General features: G+C 58.3%; 2 protein-coding genes across 17 annotated transcripts in view; one reads left to right on the plus strand and one right to left on the minus strand.

The window, feature by feature from the left end:
• SPATA2L (spermatogenesis associated 2 like) overlaps nt 1-4,444 on the plus strand; it is a 4,731-nt gene extending 287 nt beyond the window's left edge. The window contains exons 2-3 of the mRNA XM_040633126.1: nt 64-367; nt 2,457-4,444. Coding sequence (XP_040489060.1) covers nt 65-367; nt 2,457-3,395 — 1,242 coding nt within the window. The 5' untranslated portion in view covers nt 64 and the 3' untranslated portion in view covers nt 3,396-4,444. The remainder of the gene's footprint in view (nt 1-63; nt 368-2,456) is intronic.
• CDK10 (cyclin dependent kinase 10) overlaps nt 4,395-13,720 on the minus strand; it is a 9,526-nt gene continuing 200 nt past the window's right edge. For 2 of the 16 annotated variants that reach the window (XM_040633137.1, XM_040633129.1), the window contains exons 2-13: nt 9,572-9,644; nt 8,888-8,959; nt 8,230-8,332; nt 7,978-8,059; nt 7,824-7,891; nt 7,155-7,207; nt 6,920-6,989; nt 6,279-6,338; nt 5,977-6,100; nt 5,760-5,899; nt 5,381-5,433; nt 4,395-5,074 (exon numbers count right to left, since the gene is read on the minus strand). In XM_040633137.1, coding sequence (XP_040489071.1) covers nt 4,977-5,074; nt 5,381-5,433; nt 5,760-5,899; nt 5,977-6,100; nt 6,279-6,338; nt 6,920-6,989; nt 7,155-7,207; nt 7,824-7,891; nt 7,978-8,059; nt 8,230-8,332; nt 8,888-8,906 — 870 coding nt within the window. In that variant the 5' untranslated portion in view covers nt 8,907-8,959; nt 9,572-9,644 and the 3' untranslated portion in view covers nt 4,395-4,976. Of the gene's footprint in view, nt 5,075-5,317; nt 5,561-5,759; nt 5,900-5,976; nt 6,101-6,278; nt 6,339-6,919; nt 6,990-7,154; nt 7,208-7,823; nt 7,892-7,977; nt 8,060-8,229; nt 8,333-8,887; nt 8,960-9,571; nt 9,696-11,748; nt 11,889-12,250; nt 12,399-13,720 lie in introns of those variants that run through there. The other 14 variants (XM_040633128.1, XM_040633130.1, XM_040633127.1 and 11 more) reach the window with 14 other exon arrangements.

Below are 13,720 nucleotides of genomic sequence, written 5' to 3' on the forward strand. Positions count from 1 at the left end.
GGGGGGGGCGCACAGCCGGCGGGGAGAGGTCTCGGGTTCCTGACACTGTACCCCGCCCGCCAGAATGGGCAGCAGCTCGCTGTCCGAGGACTACCGCTTGTGCCTGGAGCGTGAGCTGCGGCGTGGCCGCGCTGGCGTGTGCGGGGACCCATCGCTGCGCGCGGTGCTGTGGCAGATCCTGGTGGAGGACTTCGACCTGCACGGGGCGCTGCAGGACGACGCGCTGGCGCTGCTCACCGACGGCCTGTGGGGCCGCGCTGATCTGGCCCCCGCGCTGCGCGGCCTGGCCCGCGCCTTCGAGCTGCTGGAGCTGGCCGCTGTGCACCTGTACCTGCTGCCCTGGAGGAAGGAGTTCACCACCATCAAGGTAGGGAGCTGGGCCGAGGGGGCTCCCCTGCTCAGGCTGCTGTGTCCTGTGGGGCGGAGGCTACCATCTGGAACAAGGGATTTCGGGTGTCTGCAGAGCTGAGTGGGTCTCACAGGGCTCAGAAGAGGTTTGGGGCACTTTGGGGCAGCTCTTGGCCAAGGTGTCTCCCCCCATTACCCGCCCCCTCACCCGCACTCCCACGGCTGAAAACGTCGTGCGGGCCGAGGCCACCCAGTCCGGGTGCCTGCCTTGGGGAAATCCTTGCTTCTCAAAGCTTGAATCAGTGTCCTCCCCTAAAGTGGCCTCACAGCCCCTGTAGCACAGAAATCCCAGGACAGGTGCATGGGAGGGACTTGAGGTTCCATGGTCATCCCAATCCTTCCATGATCCCATTTATAGAGCAGAAGATTGCGTGGGTGTATCCCCTGTGAAGTAGGTAGGGGCTGGAGGCCCTGCCTACACTGGGGTCTGCACTGGTCACCCCTGTGGGTGAAATGCTGGCCTGCAGGAGGGGGCAGGCATTTGGCCTCCAAAGCTAATTTGGAAGAGTAGGAAGGTGCTGATGTCATTGGGCACGTGGGCGAGTCCACCTCCACTGGTTGCCATGGCAGCAGCAGCCTCTCTCCCTCTCTCTCTCCCCCCCTCCTCCCTCTTTCCCTCTCCTTCTCTCTCACCCCACCCTCCTCTCCTCCACTCCTCCTGTCTCTCAAGAGGTGAGCTCTGGAGCCCGTTGCTTCATGGGGACACCTGCCGGCCAGAGGTTCTAGGACATTTCATTCAGATAACAGGGCGGGAGGCACCCTCAAGCAGCAGCCCCATGGGAAGCCAAGAACAGAGTAGACAGGTCCGCCTTTAAGGTGCTCCTGGGCTTCAGTGTTGGGCAGACCTGGTTGGGATCTGGTTCTGCTTACTCTTAACTGTGTAGCTTTGTGCAAGTTACCTAATCTCTCTGAACCCATGTCCTCATCTGTGAAACAGACACAAGAGTAGTCCAGTCCAAGGTCGGTTGTGAGGGGTGAAGGCAAAGTACAGTGCCTGCCCACGGCAGCGCTCAGTCTGCGGGAGGTGCGTCAGAAGCCGTAAGCGGAGGAATGCTGACCAGATCCCAGAGTTCTGGAATTTTAGAACTGGGGGAGGCACAGCACCATCACTTTTTTTTTTTTTTTTTAAGATCTTATTTATTTGACAGAGAGAGAGAGAGCGCGCACACAAGGGAGAATGGTAGGCAGAGGGAGAGGGAGAAGCAGGCTCCTCACCAAGCAGGGAGCCCGACGCGGGGCTCAATCTCACCATCCTGAGATCATGACTTGAACAGATACCAAGAGTTGGACACTTAACCGACTGAGCCAGCCAGGTGTCCCCAGGACCATCATCCTGAAGCCCTTCCAGTTCCCCACAGGACTGCAGCCTAGAAAGCACTTTCCCATCTGGTATTCCCAGGCTCTCAGCCCAGCTGCACATTAGAGCCTCCAAAAAACGTTTCACCTACGTGATGGAATGCTACACAGTTGGAAAAATGAATGGCTCAGCCTCTGTGCCAATGGGAAAGCTCTCCAGAAGGGGAAGTGGGAAGGTGGCGTTCAGAACAACGTGTCGGAGCAGATAAGCACCCCTATTTGTGTTTGCCTGACCAAATCTCAGCAAAACCCCAGGGGTGACAGGAGGTGGAGACCCCAAGGGAAGCGAGTTTTTTGTTTTGTTTTTTTTTTATTAAGATTTCATTTGAGAGAGTGAGCAAGAGCAGGAGTGAGGGGTGAGGAAGAAAGGGAGAGGGAGCCTGACGCGGGACTTGATCCCGGGACCCTGGGACCATGACCTGAGCTGAGGGCAGATGCTCAACTGACTGAGTCACCCGGCTGCTACAGAAGTGAGATTTCTTAACATAAGAGCTCTTTATTTTGTTCTGATTTATCAGCTGGGCCTGCCCCAGCCATGGAAGTGGGTCTGCAGAGCTGGGTGCAAGCGTGTCGCTGAGCAACCCCTCTGAAGGGTGTCAGCAGAGCCCAAATAGGCCGAGGCCAGACCAAGCCTGAGCGTGGGTCAGGTCTGTGGGTGAGTGGGCTGCTGCTGACCAGACCCTCCTCTGCAGACCTTTTCAGGGGGCTATGTGCACGTGCTCAAGGGTGCCCTCTCCGAGGACCTCCTCCTCCAGAGCTTCCAGAAGATGGGTTACGTGCCCAGGGACAACCACCGCCTCATGATGGCTGCCCTGCCACCCGCCTGCCAACTGGTGCAAGTGGCCCTGGGCTGCTTCGCCCTCCGGCTGGAGTGTGAAATCCTAGGCGAGGTGCTGGCGCAGCTGGGCACCAGCGTGCTACCAGCGGATGAGCTGCTGCAGGCCCGGCGGGCCAGTGCAGATGTGGCCTCCTGCGTGGCCTGGCTGCAGCAACGGCTGGCCCGGGAAGAGGAGCCACCACCTCTGCCCCCCCGGGGTTCCCCAACCGTCTACCAGAGCCCGCTGGACCTCTACCGGGACCTGCAGGAGGATGAGGGCTCGGAGGAGGCCAGCCTGTACGGTGGGCCCTCACCAGGCCCCGACTCACCACCCCCCGAGCTGGCCTGCCACCCTCTGCTGTGGGAACAGAGCGCCAAACTGTGGGGGGCCAGGGGCGGGGCCTGGGAGCCCCTAGGGGAGGTAGAGGTGCTGCCACAGTCCAGTAGCCCACCCTATGGGGCCTCGGAGGAGGAGCTGGAGCCAGAGCCTACAGCTTTCTCCTTCCTCTCCCTGCGACGTGAGCTGCTCAGTCAGCCTGCAGACGTGGCTGCTCCCAAAGCCCCAGGGAGCCCTGGGCAGTCCAGCCCCCAGCCCCCCGGCTACCAGGCACACAGCTGCCTAGCTCCTGGTGCCCTGCCCACCCTCTGCTGTGATACTTGTCGTCAGCTGCACGGGCCCCACTGTGCCGCCCTGCCCACCTGCCGTCCAGGCCACGTGCTCCGCCCACTGCTCAGTGACACCCAGCGGCGCCTCTGGCTGCAACGCGCACAGGTGGACACCCTGCTCTACGACGGACCCGGGGCCCAACCTTAGGCCCAGCCTCAAGAGCCTTCCAGAGACTGTTTCTGTGGTGCTTCCCTGAGCCTCATCAGTTCTTGGGCCTAAGCCCCCGACCACCCTAACCCCTGGGGACTCCTGGGCACAGCGAGGTGGGGAATTGGGCTTCATGAGGCAGGATGTGGGGTCCTGCCTTCCATGGGAAGCCCCTGCCTTGACCTGGCTGACTCCCTACCCCCTGCGCCCAGCATCCAGGCTCACGTCCAAATGTGCTGCATGGAGGAGTCTTACCACCAAGCCTACACCCAACAAAGGGCCCTCCCCCTCCTCCCACCCCAATCTCATTGCAGGGCCCAGCACTCAGCGTGTAGCTCCTGATCTGAGCCCTACAGCTGTCCTTCAGAACACCACGTCCCTCCAAATGTCCAGAGGAGACTCTCCTCACAGGGGTGTCCTTGGGGGCCACTGAGCGCCACTGTGACCAGTCTGGGGGCTCTGCGAGGTCCATGGCTGACCTAGCCCCTTGCCCAGAGGTGTCATGAGCCAGAGCTGAATGAGCAGAGGGCTGGCTGGAGACCAGATGGGCCAGGAAGTTTGGTCCGCAAGTGCGGAAGGAATGATCTGACCTCAAAACAGACTGAGGTGGCCCCAGAAGTCCAGAGCAGAGGCGGCTAGTGGAGCCTGGATGGGCTGTGTCACTCCCCTTGCGGGTAGAATGTGGGGCTTCCGAGCAGTCAGCACCCCACATGCCACCCTGCTGCTCGCTTTTGGCTGCACAGCTCTGGAAGGCGGGGGGGAGGCCGTGCAGGCTTCCCTCCTGAGAACTCTCCCTGCGTCAGTGGTAAAGGTGGGTCTGGGCTCCTGAGCAGCCACGTGCTAAGGCCGACTTCCGAGGCCAAGGCAGGAAGGCAGGCAGAGCCCCTTCCCCTGGGAACTACTCAGCCGCAGGACTAGAGGGGACAGGGGCCCGTCTTTTGTGCTGGCCCCTCCTCACTAGGCGCTCTGCCCCCGTCCACTCAGAGAACCACCGTCATGTCACATGAATCAGAACATTAACGTTCATTAAAGGACACTGAACACGCTCATGCCTGTGAGAAAACCTTTTCTGAGTTCCTGTTAGCACGGACTCATGCCCCCTTTCCCTCTGGGCCTCAGACCCCAGTCCGTCAGGTGGGATGTGACCACACCCAATCTCTCCTGCCTCTTCTGAGTGCACCAGCTGTGCCAGGTGTGTGTGTGGGGGGGGTCACTGCCGCCTCTCCCTGCCCCGGACAGACCCTGGTGACCAGGAGGGGACACAAGCAACTATGTGAAGTCTGTGCATCCCAAGCCAGCAACACACACGAATTGGGCCCAGCGGGTGTTTCCTCCTGCGAAGGGAGGGTCCCAAGCTTTTACCAGCTGAGGATGTGGGAACAGGTGGCCAGAATGAGCGTCCTGCCCCTTCAGGGGCCACTCCCCGCCCTTCTGGGGAAGAGGTGTCATCGGCTGGAGCAGGTCAGTCTCAGCCAAGGGAGGAGGTGGATCCCAGCAGCCCCGTGGGCCTGGACTGCAGAGGCCTCCCCATTCCATCGCTGTCCACCGCAGATGTGCCCGCCTGGCGGAGGGGCCCACCTGTCAGGGCTTACAGCGCTTGCCCTGGCCCTCAGACGTGGCTGGGACGGCCCGCTTGTTGCGGTGGTGGGGGAAGGTAGGCATGAGCTCCGGCTCACAGGCTGCGGGGAGGAGTGCATTTTGGGTCTGAGAAGCCCACTCTGCGTCCGTGATGGGCCCTGGGATCGCGTCTCCCTCTGTTCCCCTCAGGGAACAGTTTGTGTGGCCAGTGAGCACCCACGTAGGCCTCTGCGTGCACCCCCGCCCACCCGGGGCCACGCCACCTGGAAAGGCCTCTGTCAGGAGCCCGCCCCACCATCCCTTGGGCTTGAGGCGCTGTATGAGGCCGGGCCTGACACCCCCACCTTGGACAGAAAGCGCACAGGACAAGCATCCAGCGGGGCTCGGGGGCTACACGGGAGACTCACGCAAGGGCTTCTCCTTGAAGTAGGAGCTCTCCAAGCCGTCTCTAGCTGTTGCCCTGGAGAGGTGGCCTCCGTGTTAACAGGATCCTGGGTGCCACTGAGGCTGGTTTCCCTCACACCCCCCAGCTCCACAGCTTCTGGTTCAAGTTTCCAGACAACAAAATGTGAGTGGCCAGCAGCAGTCTGGGGCCCAGAAACAGACGGGAAACTCAGAATGGGCTCCATGACCTGGGTGGGCAGGGAGCACCCAAACTGGGGGTGGACATGTCCGTGTCTGGGGAGGGGGCATCTCTGTGGCAGCGTGGCCTGAGTTCTGAAAATCCCCCTTTGGAGGGCTCGGGTTTGAGGGGTCCCCACCCCTGCCTGCAGACCAGGTCAGCACCTTTTCTTGGGGTCGTACATGAAGAGGAAGTTCAGCAGGCGCAGGCCAGCCTCTGAGAGCCACGGGAACTTGTGTTTGAGGTTGTTGTAGGGCTGCTTCCTGAGGCTGTACTGACCCACCAGTGGGAGCCTGGAGAAACCCTGCAGGGAGCAGGAGGTGAGCACAGGGGCCTGCCCGGGGAAGGAGGGCAGGTGAGGGCAAGAGGCCGAGCACTCACTGGCCAGATGTTCTCACTGGGCGTCCCCAGCAGCTGCACAATCAGGTCCACCTGGTGGATCTCGGATGTGCCGGGGAGAAGGGGCTTGTGGGCCAGCAGCTCAGCCAGGATGCAGCCCATGGCCCTACAGAGGAGAAGCTACGTTCTCATGCTGCTTCTTGGGATCCCAGGTTTTGGCCCTCCCCCTCTCCTGGGGGCTGGGAGGCTGGCAAAGACCCCAGCCTTGCCCCTGTCCCTGCCAGCCCCCATGAGACCCACCCCAGTGCGTCCCCCAGGCCCCGGGAGCCACATCCATGTCTCACCACATGTCGATGCTGGTGGTCTGAGTGGTGGTTCCCAAAAGCAGTTCGGGGGCTCGGTACCTGCAAACACAAGTACTCCCCCTCGTATCTTACAGTGAAGCCTGGGTCTCCACCAGCCTTCCTGACAGCCTGAGGCAGCCCGGGCTCCAGACTGCCAGCCCCGGCTCAGACCGCCTCGTCCTCTCAGCCCTGCAAATGTGGGCGACGCGCACAGTAACTTTGCTGGGCGGCTCCTATGGCTCTACTGTCAGCCCAGTCTATAGATGGGGCTGGCCGACACACGGCGGAAGACGGGATTTCAACCTCCTATCGCTAACCACAACCCTGTTCTGCTTCTTCTTAAAAACTAAGTGAGAAAAAACTACAGAAAGCTGCATAAACCGCCCCACCCCACAGACAGAAGTCTGTGAAGCGACCTCCCCTTCCTGAGAAGGCTCAGAACCAGGCAGGGCAGTCCCCCCAGCCATGCTGTCATCCGTCCCCCTGACAGCCCCTTTGTCTCAGGAAGCTGTCCTAGACCCAGCCTCTATGAGTGTGTGCGGCCGTCTGTAGCTTCAACACCCTCAGGAGCCTTCTGCTGGTTCAGCAGGATCAACCCCCCAAACTTCCTCCACCAGGCACACGCATCCTAAGGGACTCACCAGAGTGTGACCACCTTGGGGGTCATTGGCTTCACTGGAATGCCATAGGCCCGGGCCAGGCCGAAATCCGCTGTGACAAGGCAGAGAGGTAGGAGAGGTAGCCTGTCACCCCGTGGGGGCTAAGGAGCTGCCCCGTGCGTACCAGCTCCTAGACCTTGGAGGGCTGGCGAGCACTGACCTGCTCCCCCGCCCCAGGTGGCACTCACAGAGACACCTGCCGGCACCCAGCACCCACCTGTCTTCACACAGCCCTTATCGGTCATGAGCAAGTTGGACACCTTCAGGTCCCTGGGACAGAAAGGCAACATCAGTGATTCCCAGGATGTGAGCCCCATGCAGCAACTAGGTTGTCAGCATCACAGGCAGACTCAGAATGCTTTCCTACACATCCCCTGTTGGAACTTTTTAAACACGGGGAGAGTAGGCAGTGTAAGGCCAACCTGCAGCTGGGAGTACCAGCTCTCAGTACTCTTCTCAGGCCTAACGGCCAGTCCTGTGCCCATTCCCCACCCAGGGCTGCACCAGCTGCCCCTAAAACACGAGAAGCCGCTGCTTGCACAGTCCTGCCCTGAGCCTGGAAAATCCCCCACTTTCCTCGTGTGTGTGATGAGACTCCAGGAGGAATCTGTCCACTGCAGGACTTCTTGTAGCCTTGATTACACACACACCGTCAGCTCCCCCAGGGGTGGGGCAGGGGCGGGGGGGCGGGGAGCAGGTGCTGTCTACGTCTGGATCCTGCCCCAAGGAACAGTTAGAGAACCACACTGAGGCCAGGTCATTTCCTCTCCAGTGGTCAGGACTGGCAGTCACCCTCCCCATGTGTCATGAACCTGCACTCCAGGTCCCTTCGGGCCCCACCCTCCTCCAGGATCACGCCGTTCTCCGCATCTGGGGCCCCTCCTACCTGTGGATGATGAAGTTCTGGTGCAGGTACTGAAGGCCTCGGAGCACCTGCAGCACAATGCACTTGACCTACGCAAAGGGCAGGATGCATCAGTTCAATGCGCCACACAAGGACCTGGGACAGTGCTTCCACTCCAGAGCCCCCAGCCTCACACCTGGGCCTCAGAGAAGGGTGTTGGCATGTTCTCCAGAAGGCTGGCCAGATCTTGCTCACAATAACCCATCACCAGAAAGATGCTGGAAGGAAAAGGGGAAGACACAGGGCACCTCCCACGTCCACCCAGGTAGGTCAAAGGACCCTCCTGGGGTTGCAGGAGCAAGGAAATGGATTTGGGGGGAGCACAGGGAGGGGGACAGGCAAAGCAGGCTCAGCAAGGCCCAGTGCAGAGGATCAGCAGACTGCATACCTCTCCAGGTGGTTCCCAACAACCACTTCCTTTAGCTCCACGATATTTGGATGTCGAAGGCGAAGGAGCAGTGTGATCTCTCGAAGGCTGCTGATGGGGACCCCTGCAGCCAGACAGCCTCCTCAGTGAACCCCCACCCCTACCCCTGTCAGGGCTCTGCTGATAACCTTAGGGAGAATCAAGGCCACCTGAACATGCACCTTTAACACTCCTTCAATCAGTGATGCAAGGCAGCAACTCTCTGTACCGACCACTGTACAGGACAGGGGTCCACAGTGAGCACAGCAAGGCCCTAATTGCATGGGCAGCCAGGGAGGTGCAGGGGGGTAGCAATCAGGGGTGTGTGGGGCATAGGGGCTGCCAGCCTGGTCTTAGGCAGGGAGGGCTGGGTAGAGGGGTGACGGCTGGGCTGAGACAGAAGATAGGGCAGCCACCAGACAGAGGGAGATGATGAACTGCCCAGGGTTCAGGGGAGCTAAGGCCTAGAGTATGGGGGTGAGGGCGAGGGGCTGGAGAATGACAGGACCGAAGGCCAGGCTAGAGCCTCCCAGAAACAGGTCCCCTTTAACCCTCATGCAGACGCTCTCAGCACCAGGGGCTCAGGCCAGAGGAAGCTTCAGAAAACTGGCACCTTTCTGCCCCTCCCACCTGAGCTCACCATCCTTCTCCTTGTCCATCCGCACTTTCTTCAGGGCAACAATCTCATCTGTCTGGGTGTCCCGGGCCCGATCTGGAATGAAAACTCATCCGTGACGGTATCTTACTTGATCCCGCATCACACACCCTTGTGCCACACAGGGGTCTCGTTCTGAACTCTGGGGGTCCCCTTTCTCTTCTTGATAACTGGATTCCCAGCGACACTAGGTCCCAATTGTGCAAGCAGCACCTCCAGCCCCACTAGACACATGCTCTGGGGAGCTAATTACAAAAAGATCCCTCTAAGTTTTCCTCCTTAGTCAAGATGCAGGTCACCACTCTGCCTTCTGTTTACTATGTTCTAGCAGCAAATAAGATATTTTATCTAGGAAAAAAACCCTTATTTTGTGCAAAGGGAGGCTCTTCAAGGCACTAACGTGTGCGGCTTCCAAACCCTTATCAGGACGATACACAGCAACGTCCCAGCCGCTACACAATGCAGCCCTGGCTGCTTTTGGAAGTTCTAGGTTCTGCTCTAACGGTTCCCTCCACTTGTAACCTCACTGGCAATCTGATGCTTACAATGATGGTAATGACACCACGGATTACAGGTCACTCGCACAACATCTGCCCTGGCTAAAAGCCCTAACACGGCTCCTGCTGGGACAGTCCCCCGCGCTTGAGGGCCCCCATCTCAGCCACTCACACACAATGCCATAGGTGCCTTCCCCAATGCGGTTCAGCTTCTCAAACTCCTTCACACTCCGACACCGTCCCAGCTGAAAGACAGAGGTGCTGGCAGTGCAGGGCCTGGGCAGCTAACAGAACAACTAAAGATGGATATTTCATGCTTAATTTGTACCAAGGAGCTCACTCATGTTTTGCTAACCAATCAAATATAACCACACACTTGGGCTTTGAAATGAGAAAAGAGGAATGATGCTACTGGGCCAGCAGACATGTTGAACGCAGTATCACAGACAGCCTGTTCCCTTCCAATCCCATGGTCCAGATGTATGCAGTCTACAAACAATAACCACTGGCCACATACGGTTAAAATTAATTACAGTAAATTTTCGTTTCCTGAGCTGTCATGTGTATTGTGAGCCACGGTGCCACGTGGCTCATGGCAGCCATACTGGGTGAGTCAAAAAGCAACTTTTTTTTTTTATTAAAGTAGGCTTGAACTCACAACCCCAGGACTGAGAGTCCATAGAAAGAAACATTTCCATCATCTCAAGAAGACTACTGAGCAGCACCAGTCTAAATTATGCTCTGGCGGGGCGCCTGCGTGGCTCAGCCGTTAAGCGTCTGCCTTTGGCTCAGGTCATGATTCCAGGGTCCTGGGATCGAGCCCCGCATTGGGCTCCCTGCTCGGCAGGAAGCCTGCTTCTCCCTCTCACACTCCCCCTGCTTGTGTTCCCTCTCTCGCTGTCTCTGTCAAATAAGTAAATAAAACCTTTAAAAAAAAAATTATGCTCTGGAAACAAAGCTTCTACCAAACACAGTGAGAGGCTTCTGTGGCAGAGACTTAACCGTCTCCAACACCCACACAGTATTATTTCCTTCGAGTCAGGAAACACTGTCCGGTGGCACGTGGCTACCTAGCTGGCAGCTCTATTGCCCACCATGGTACTCTGCAGCTATTACACCACTTGACTAAATTTTTGCCAATGGGATGTGAGCAGAAAAGACAAGGGCTTCCAGAAAGGGACTTCCTGACCAAAGGAAGCTGGTTGCCGCCCACTCCTTTTTGCTCCCGAAGCAGGGTGGGATTTGGCCGAGATGCAGGCAGATCTACAAGACAGATAACTTGAGTGCCTGGCCCCACTTTGTGGAAGAGAGCTGCCTCTCTCTGCAATGTCAGGGGAGAGAAAAATAAGAGAGAATTTTGAGCTGGCTCCACGCCCTGACACAGAGTTCCCTTTCAAAACACTGAGATAAATCATGACCTGAACTGAAATCAAGAGTTGGATACTTGGGGTTCCTGGGTGGCTCAGTCAGTTAAGGGCCTGCCTTTGGCTCAGGTCATGATTCCAGGGTCCTGGGATTGAGTCCCTCATCGGGCTCCCTGCTCAGCCGGGAGTCTGCTTCTCCCTCTCCCTCTGGCCCTCCCCCTGTTCATGCCCCCCCCAAATAAATAAATAAAATCAAGAAAAGATAGAAAGGGAAGAAAGGAAGAAAGAAAGAAAAGAAACAAACAAGTTGGACGCTTAACTGACTGAGCCACCCAGTCTCCCCTAAAGTCCTGTACTTGAGCCACACTATTCTGGGGTTTCAGTGCTAGTGGAGAGCCTGTCCCCTAACATTATCTTCATTATGCAGGATGTTTGTAGATGACTAAATGAGCATGTCTCCTTGGGTCTAGGAAGCACATGCAGCAAGGTTCAAATTCTAACAGCCTCTCGTCTTTTCCTTCGTCTGCCTCCATCTCCTTCCTTCCTACCACCTGGGGAACCACGTCAGAATCGCCTGGACTGAGCTCTGATCTCACTTCGGCCTCCTCTTCCCCCCAGTTCTTACTCACATTCTCTCTCCTATTCCCACTGTTTCTCATCTCTGTGACATTGCTCCTGACATTCCAGGTTGCTATGTCAGGCTTCCTTGTCTCTGCGTGTCAAAATCCTAGTCACATTTACTAGTCCAGCAGCAATTTCTTTTACAAACATTTCCCCCCAGCTGAACACAGTTCTTCCTCTGAAATCCTGATACTTTCACAGCCGGAAGCACCCGCTCGAGCGTACTCCTCTGGGTGTCTGAGCTCCCCCGTGAGAGGCTTCCCGTCACGCACTGCCTCGTCCTGGGAACGCAGGGAGCACCTGCTGGGATTCTGGGGGTTGCACAGCGGCCCGTGGACTGCCACCATGCGTTCAGGATCCTTACCGGCCTCTCAGAGCACCGGTTACAACGCAGTGCAGCCACCAGAGTTCCGACAGTCACTCCACACCCCCAAGCTTCACTACCCCCCTCTTCTAAAGGGCCGCTGATTGGACTACACGACAGGAGCGCGCGCAGAGGCCTCGCGCCGAGCGAGACACACACGGAGGCTGCCGGCTCTCAGGTGCGGCGCCGCCTGGCCCAGTCAAAGCCAGCGCGGGGCACGCCGGCCAGTCCGCCCACGGGGAAATTCCCGAGAGCCCGGAGCCTGCTCTTCCAGCGGCGGCCGGCTGCTGCGGAGCCCCGGGGCCCGCCACCAGCTCCGGCCCCCGGCCCCCGGTTTCGGAAGACCACCGCCGGCTTCCGCGCCGGCCGCCAGGAACTCTGGGACTGTCGTTCCCGCCCACATCGGAAACCTCAACGCTTTAGCGAGACACTAAGGGGCTCCAGGGCGTTCCGGTCCCGCCCTGCCGCCGGCAGAGCTACCCCGAGCGGCCCGCCGTCGCACCCTGTGTTCCGGAGGCACCGTGAAGAAGCCGTCCTTACGGATACACTTCAGACGGATCTGCTCCGACTCGGACTCCGTGTCCCCCATGCCGAGCGCAGGCCGCCCACTGCCCGTGTGCGCAGGCGCAGACGAGGTTCTTCCGCGCAGGCGCGTGGCGTACTTCCGGGGCATTTGCACCTTGGCGGCGGTTACCCGGGAAACCTTCCGAAGACCCCGGGAGGACCTGCGTTCCTGCCACCCACTGGCGCTACCGACGTGCGGGGCTTGGTTCCGTTTCAAGCGCGCGCACCTGAGACCGCTGGGGTGCTGAGGCACGGCCGCCGGCGGAGGAGGACGGGGAGGAGGCCCAGGGGCGAGGGGAGGGGGGCTCCCTTGGAGCTCGCGAGGGCGACTGTGGAGCCACGCCGGGTCGGGGAGCGGAGCGCGCGTCCGAAAGGACGGGACGAGCGGCTGGGACGCTGCGCTCCTGGCTGGTGCGGGTGGAGCGCCCGCCACCTGCGAGGCCCTGTCGCTGCAGGCGGGCGGGCGAGCTGAACGAGGCCGACTGTGATGCTGGAGGCAGGACGGTGAGCGGACGGGGCGGGGGCGCAGCGTAAGCCAAGCCAACGTGACAACTATGAAATCAACCGTAACTTTGTCAGAATCATTTAATTTAAACTAAAATTGTCCTATTCACGTCACTCCAGTCCTTTTTCAATTCATTCATAAGCTAACGTTCTAGCTAATGAAATTAGAATTCGTATCGTTTTTACATTATTTGTGTGAGATTCTCAGGACGGGTAGGAGGAGGGCTATTTGTAGGTCAAATAACAGAAATGCAATGGCTACTAGAAATTTTATGGGGAAGGTAGTCTCGCTAACCCAGTGGAGTCCGACCTCATTTGTATGGGCTTGATTTTCCTGTACAAATACTTAGTTGTGAGTCAGGATGGGCAAATGTATTGAATAAACACAAGTAATGGCGCCAATCATGTGCTGCTAAACAGTGCCAAAGTGAAACTAATTGTTCTTTTGGGTTATACTGAAACTGACCGGAAGTCAATTGTACTAATACTAAAGAATATGATTCTCATCAGTAAATAGAGACATAAAGACCAAGTATAAAGCCTGCTGACTATTCTAGGAACTAAGGAAACAAACACTGTTACCAGACTGAAGGTCTCAAACCAGACAGGGCAGGGCATTCTCTGCAGCCACTCGAGGAGAGTGGAGCTCACCCATGAGCTGCTGATGAGGGTGGAACGCCAGCAGGGGTCCCCTGAAAGACCGCTCACTGGCGGGTCCATAGCCAGAAAGATAGGAAGTTGGCAACTCAACTCCCCTCCTCCCACAGCAGCTCTGACAAGGCCACTGCCAAAGTTTTAAGTGCCATGTCTGGCCCCCTACCCCAATTCCACATTCTTCTTCTGGATCCTTTAGTACTCTGGGTCAGGTTACTGTCAGGGTAGGAGCCCTTGCCCCCCCCCCCCC

This window comes from Ursus maritimus, unplaced genomic scaffold, assembly GCF_017311325.1.
Source record: "Ursus maritimus isolate PB19 unplaced genomic scaffold, ASM1731132v1 scaffold_19, whole genome shotgun sequence".
NCBI lineage: Eukaryota > Metazoa > Chordata > Mammalia > Carnivora > Ursidae > Ursus > Ursus maritimus.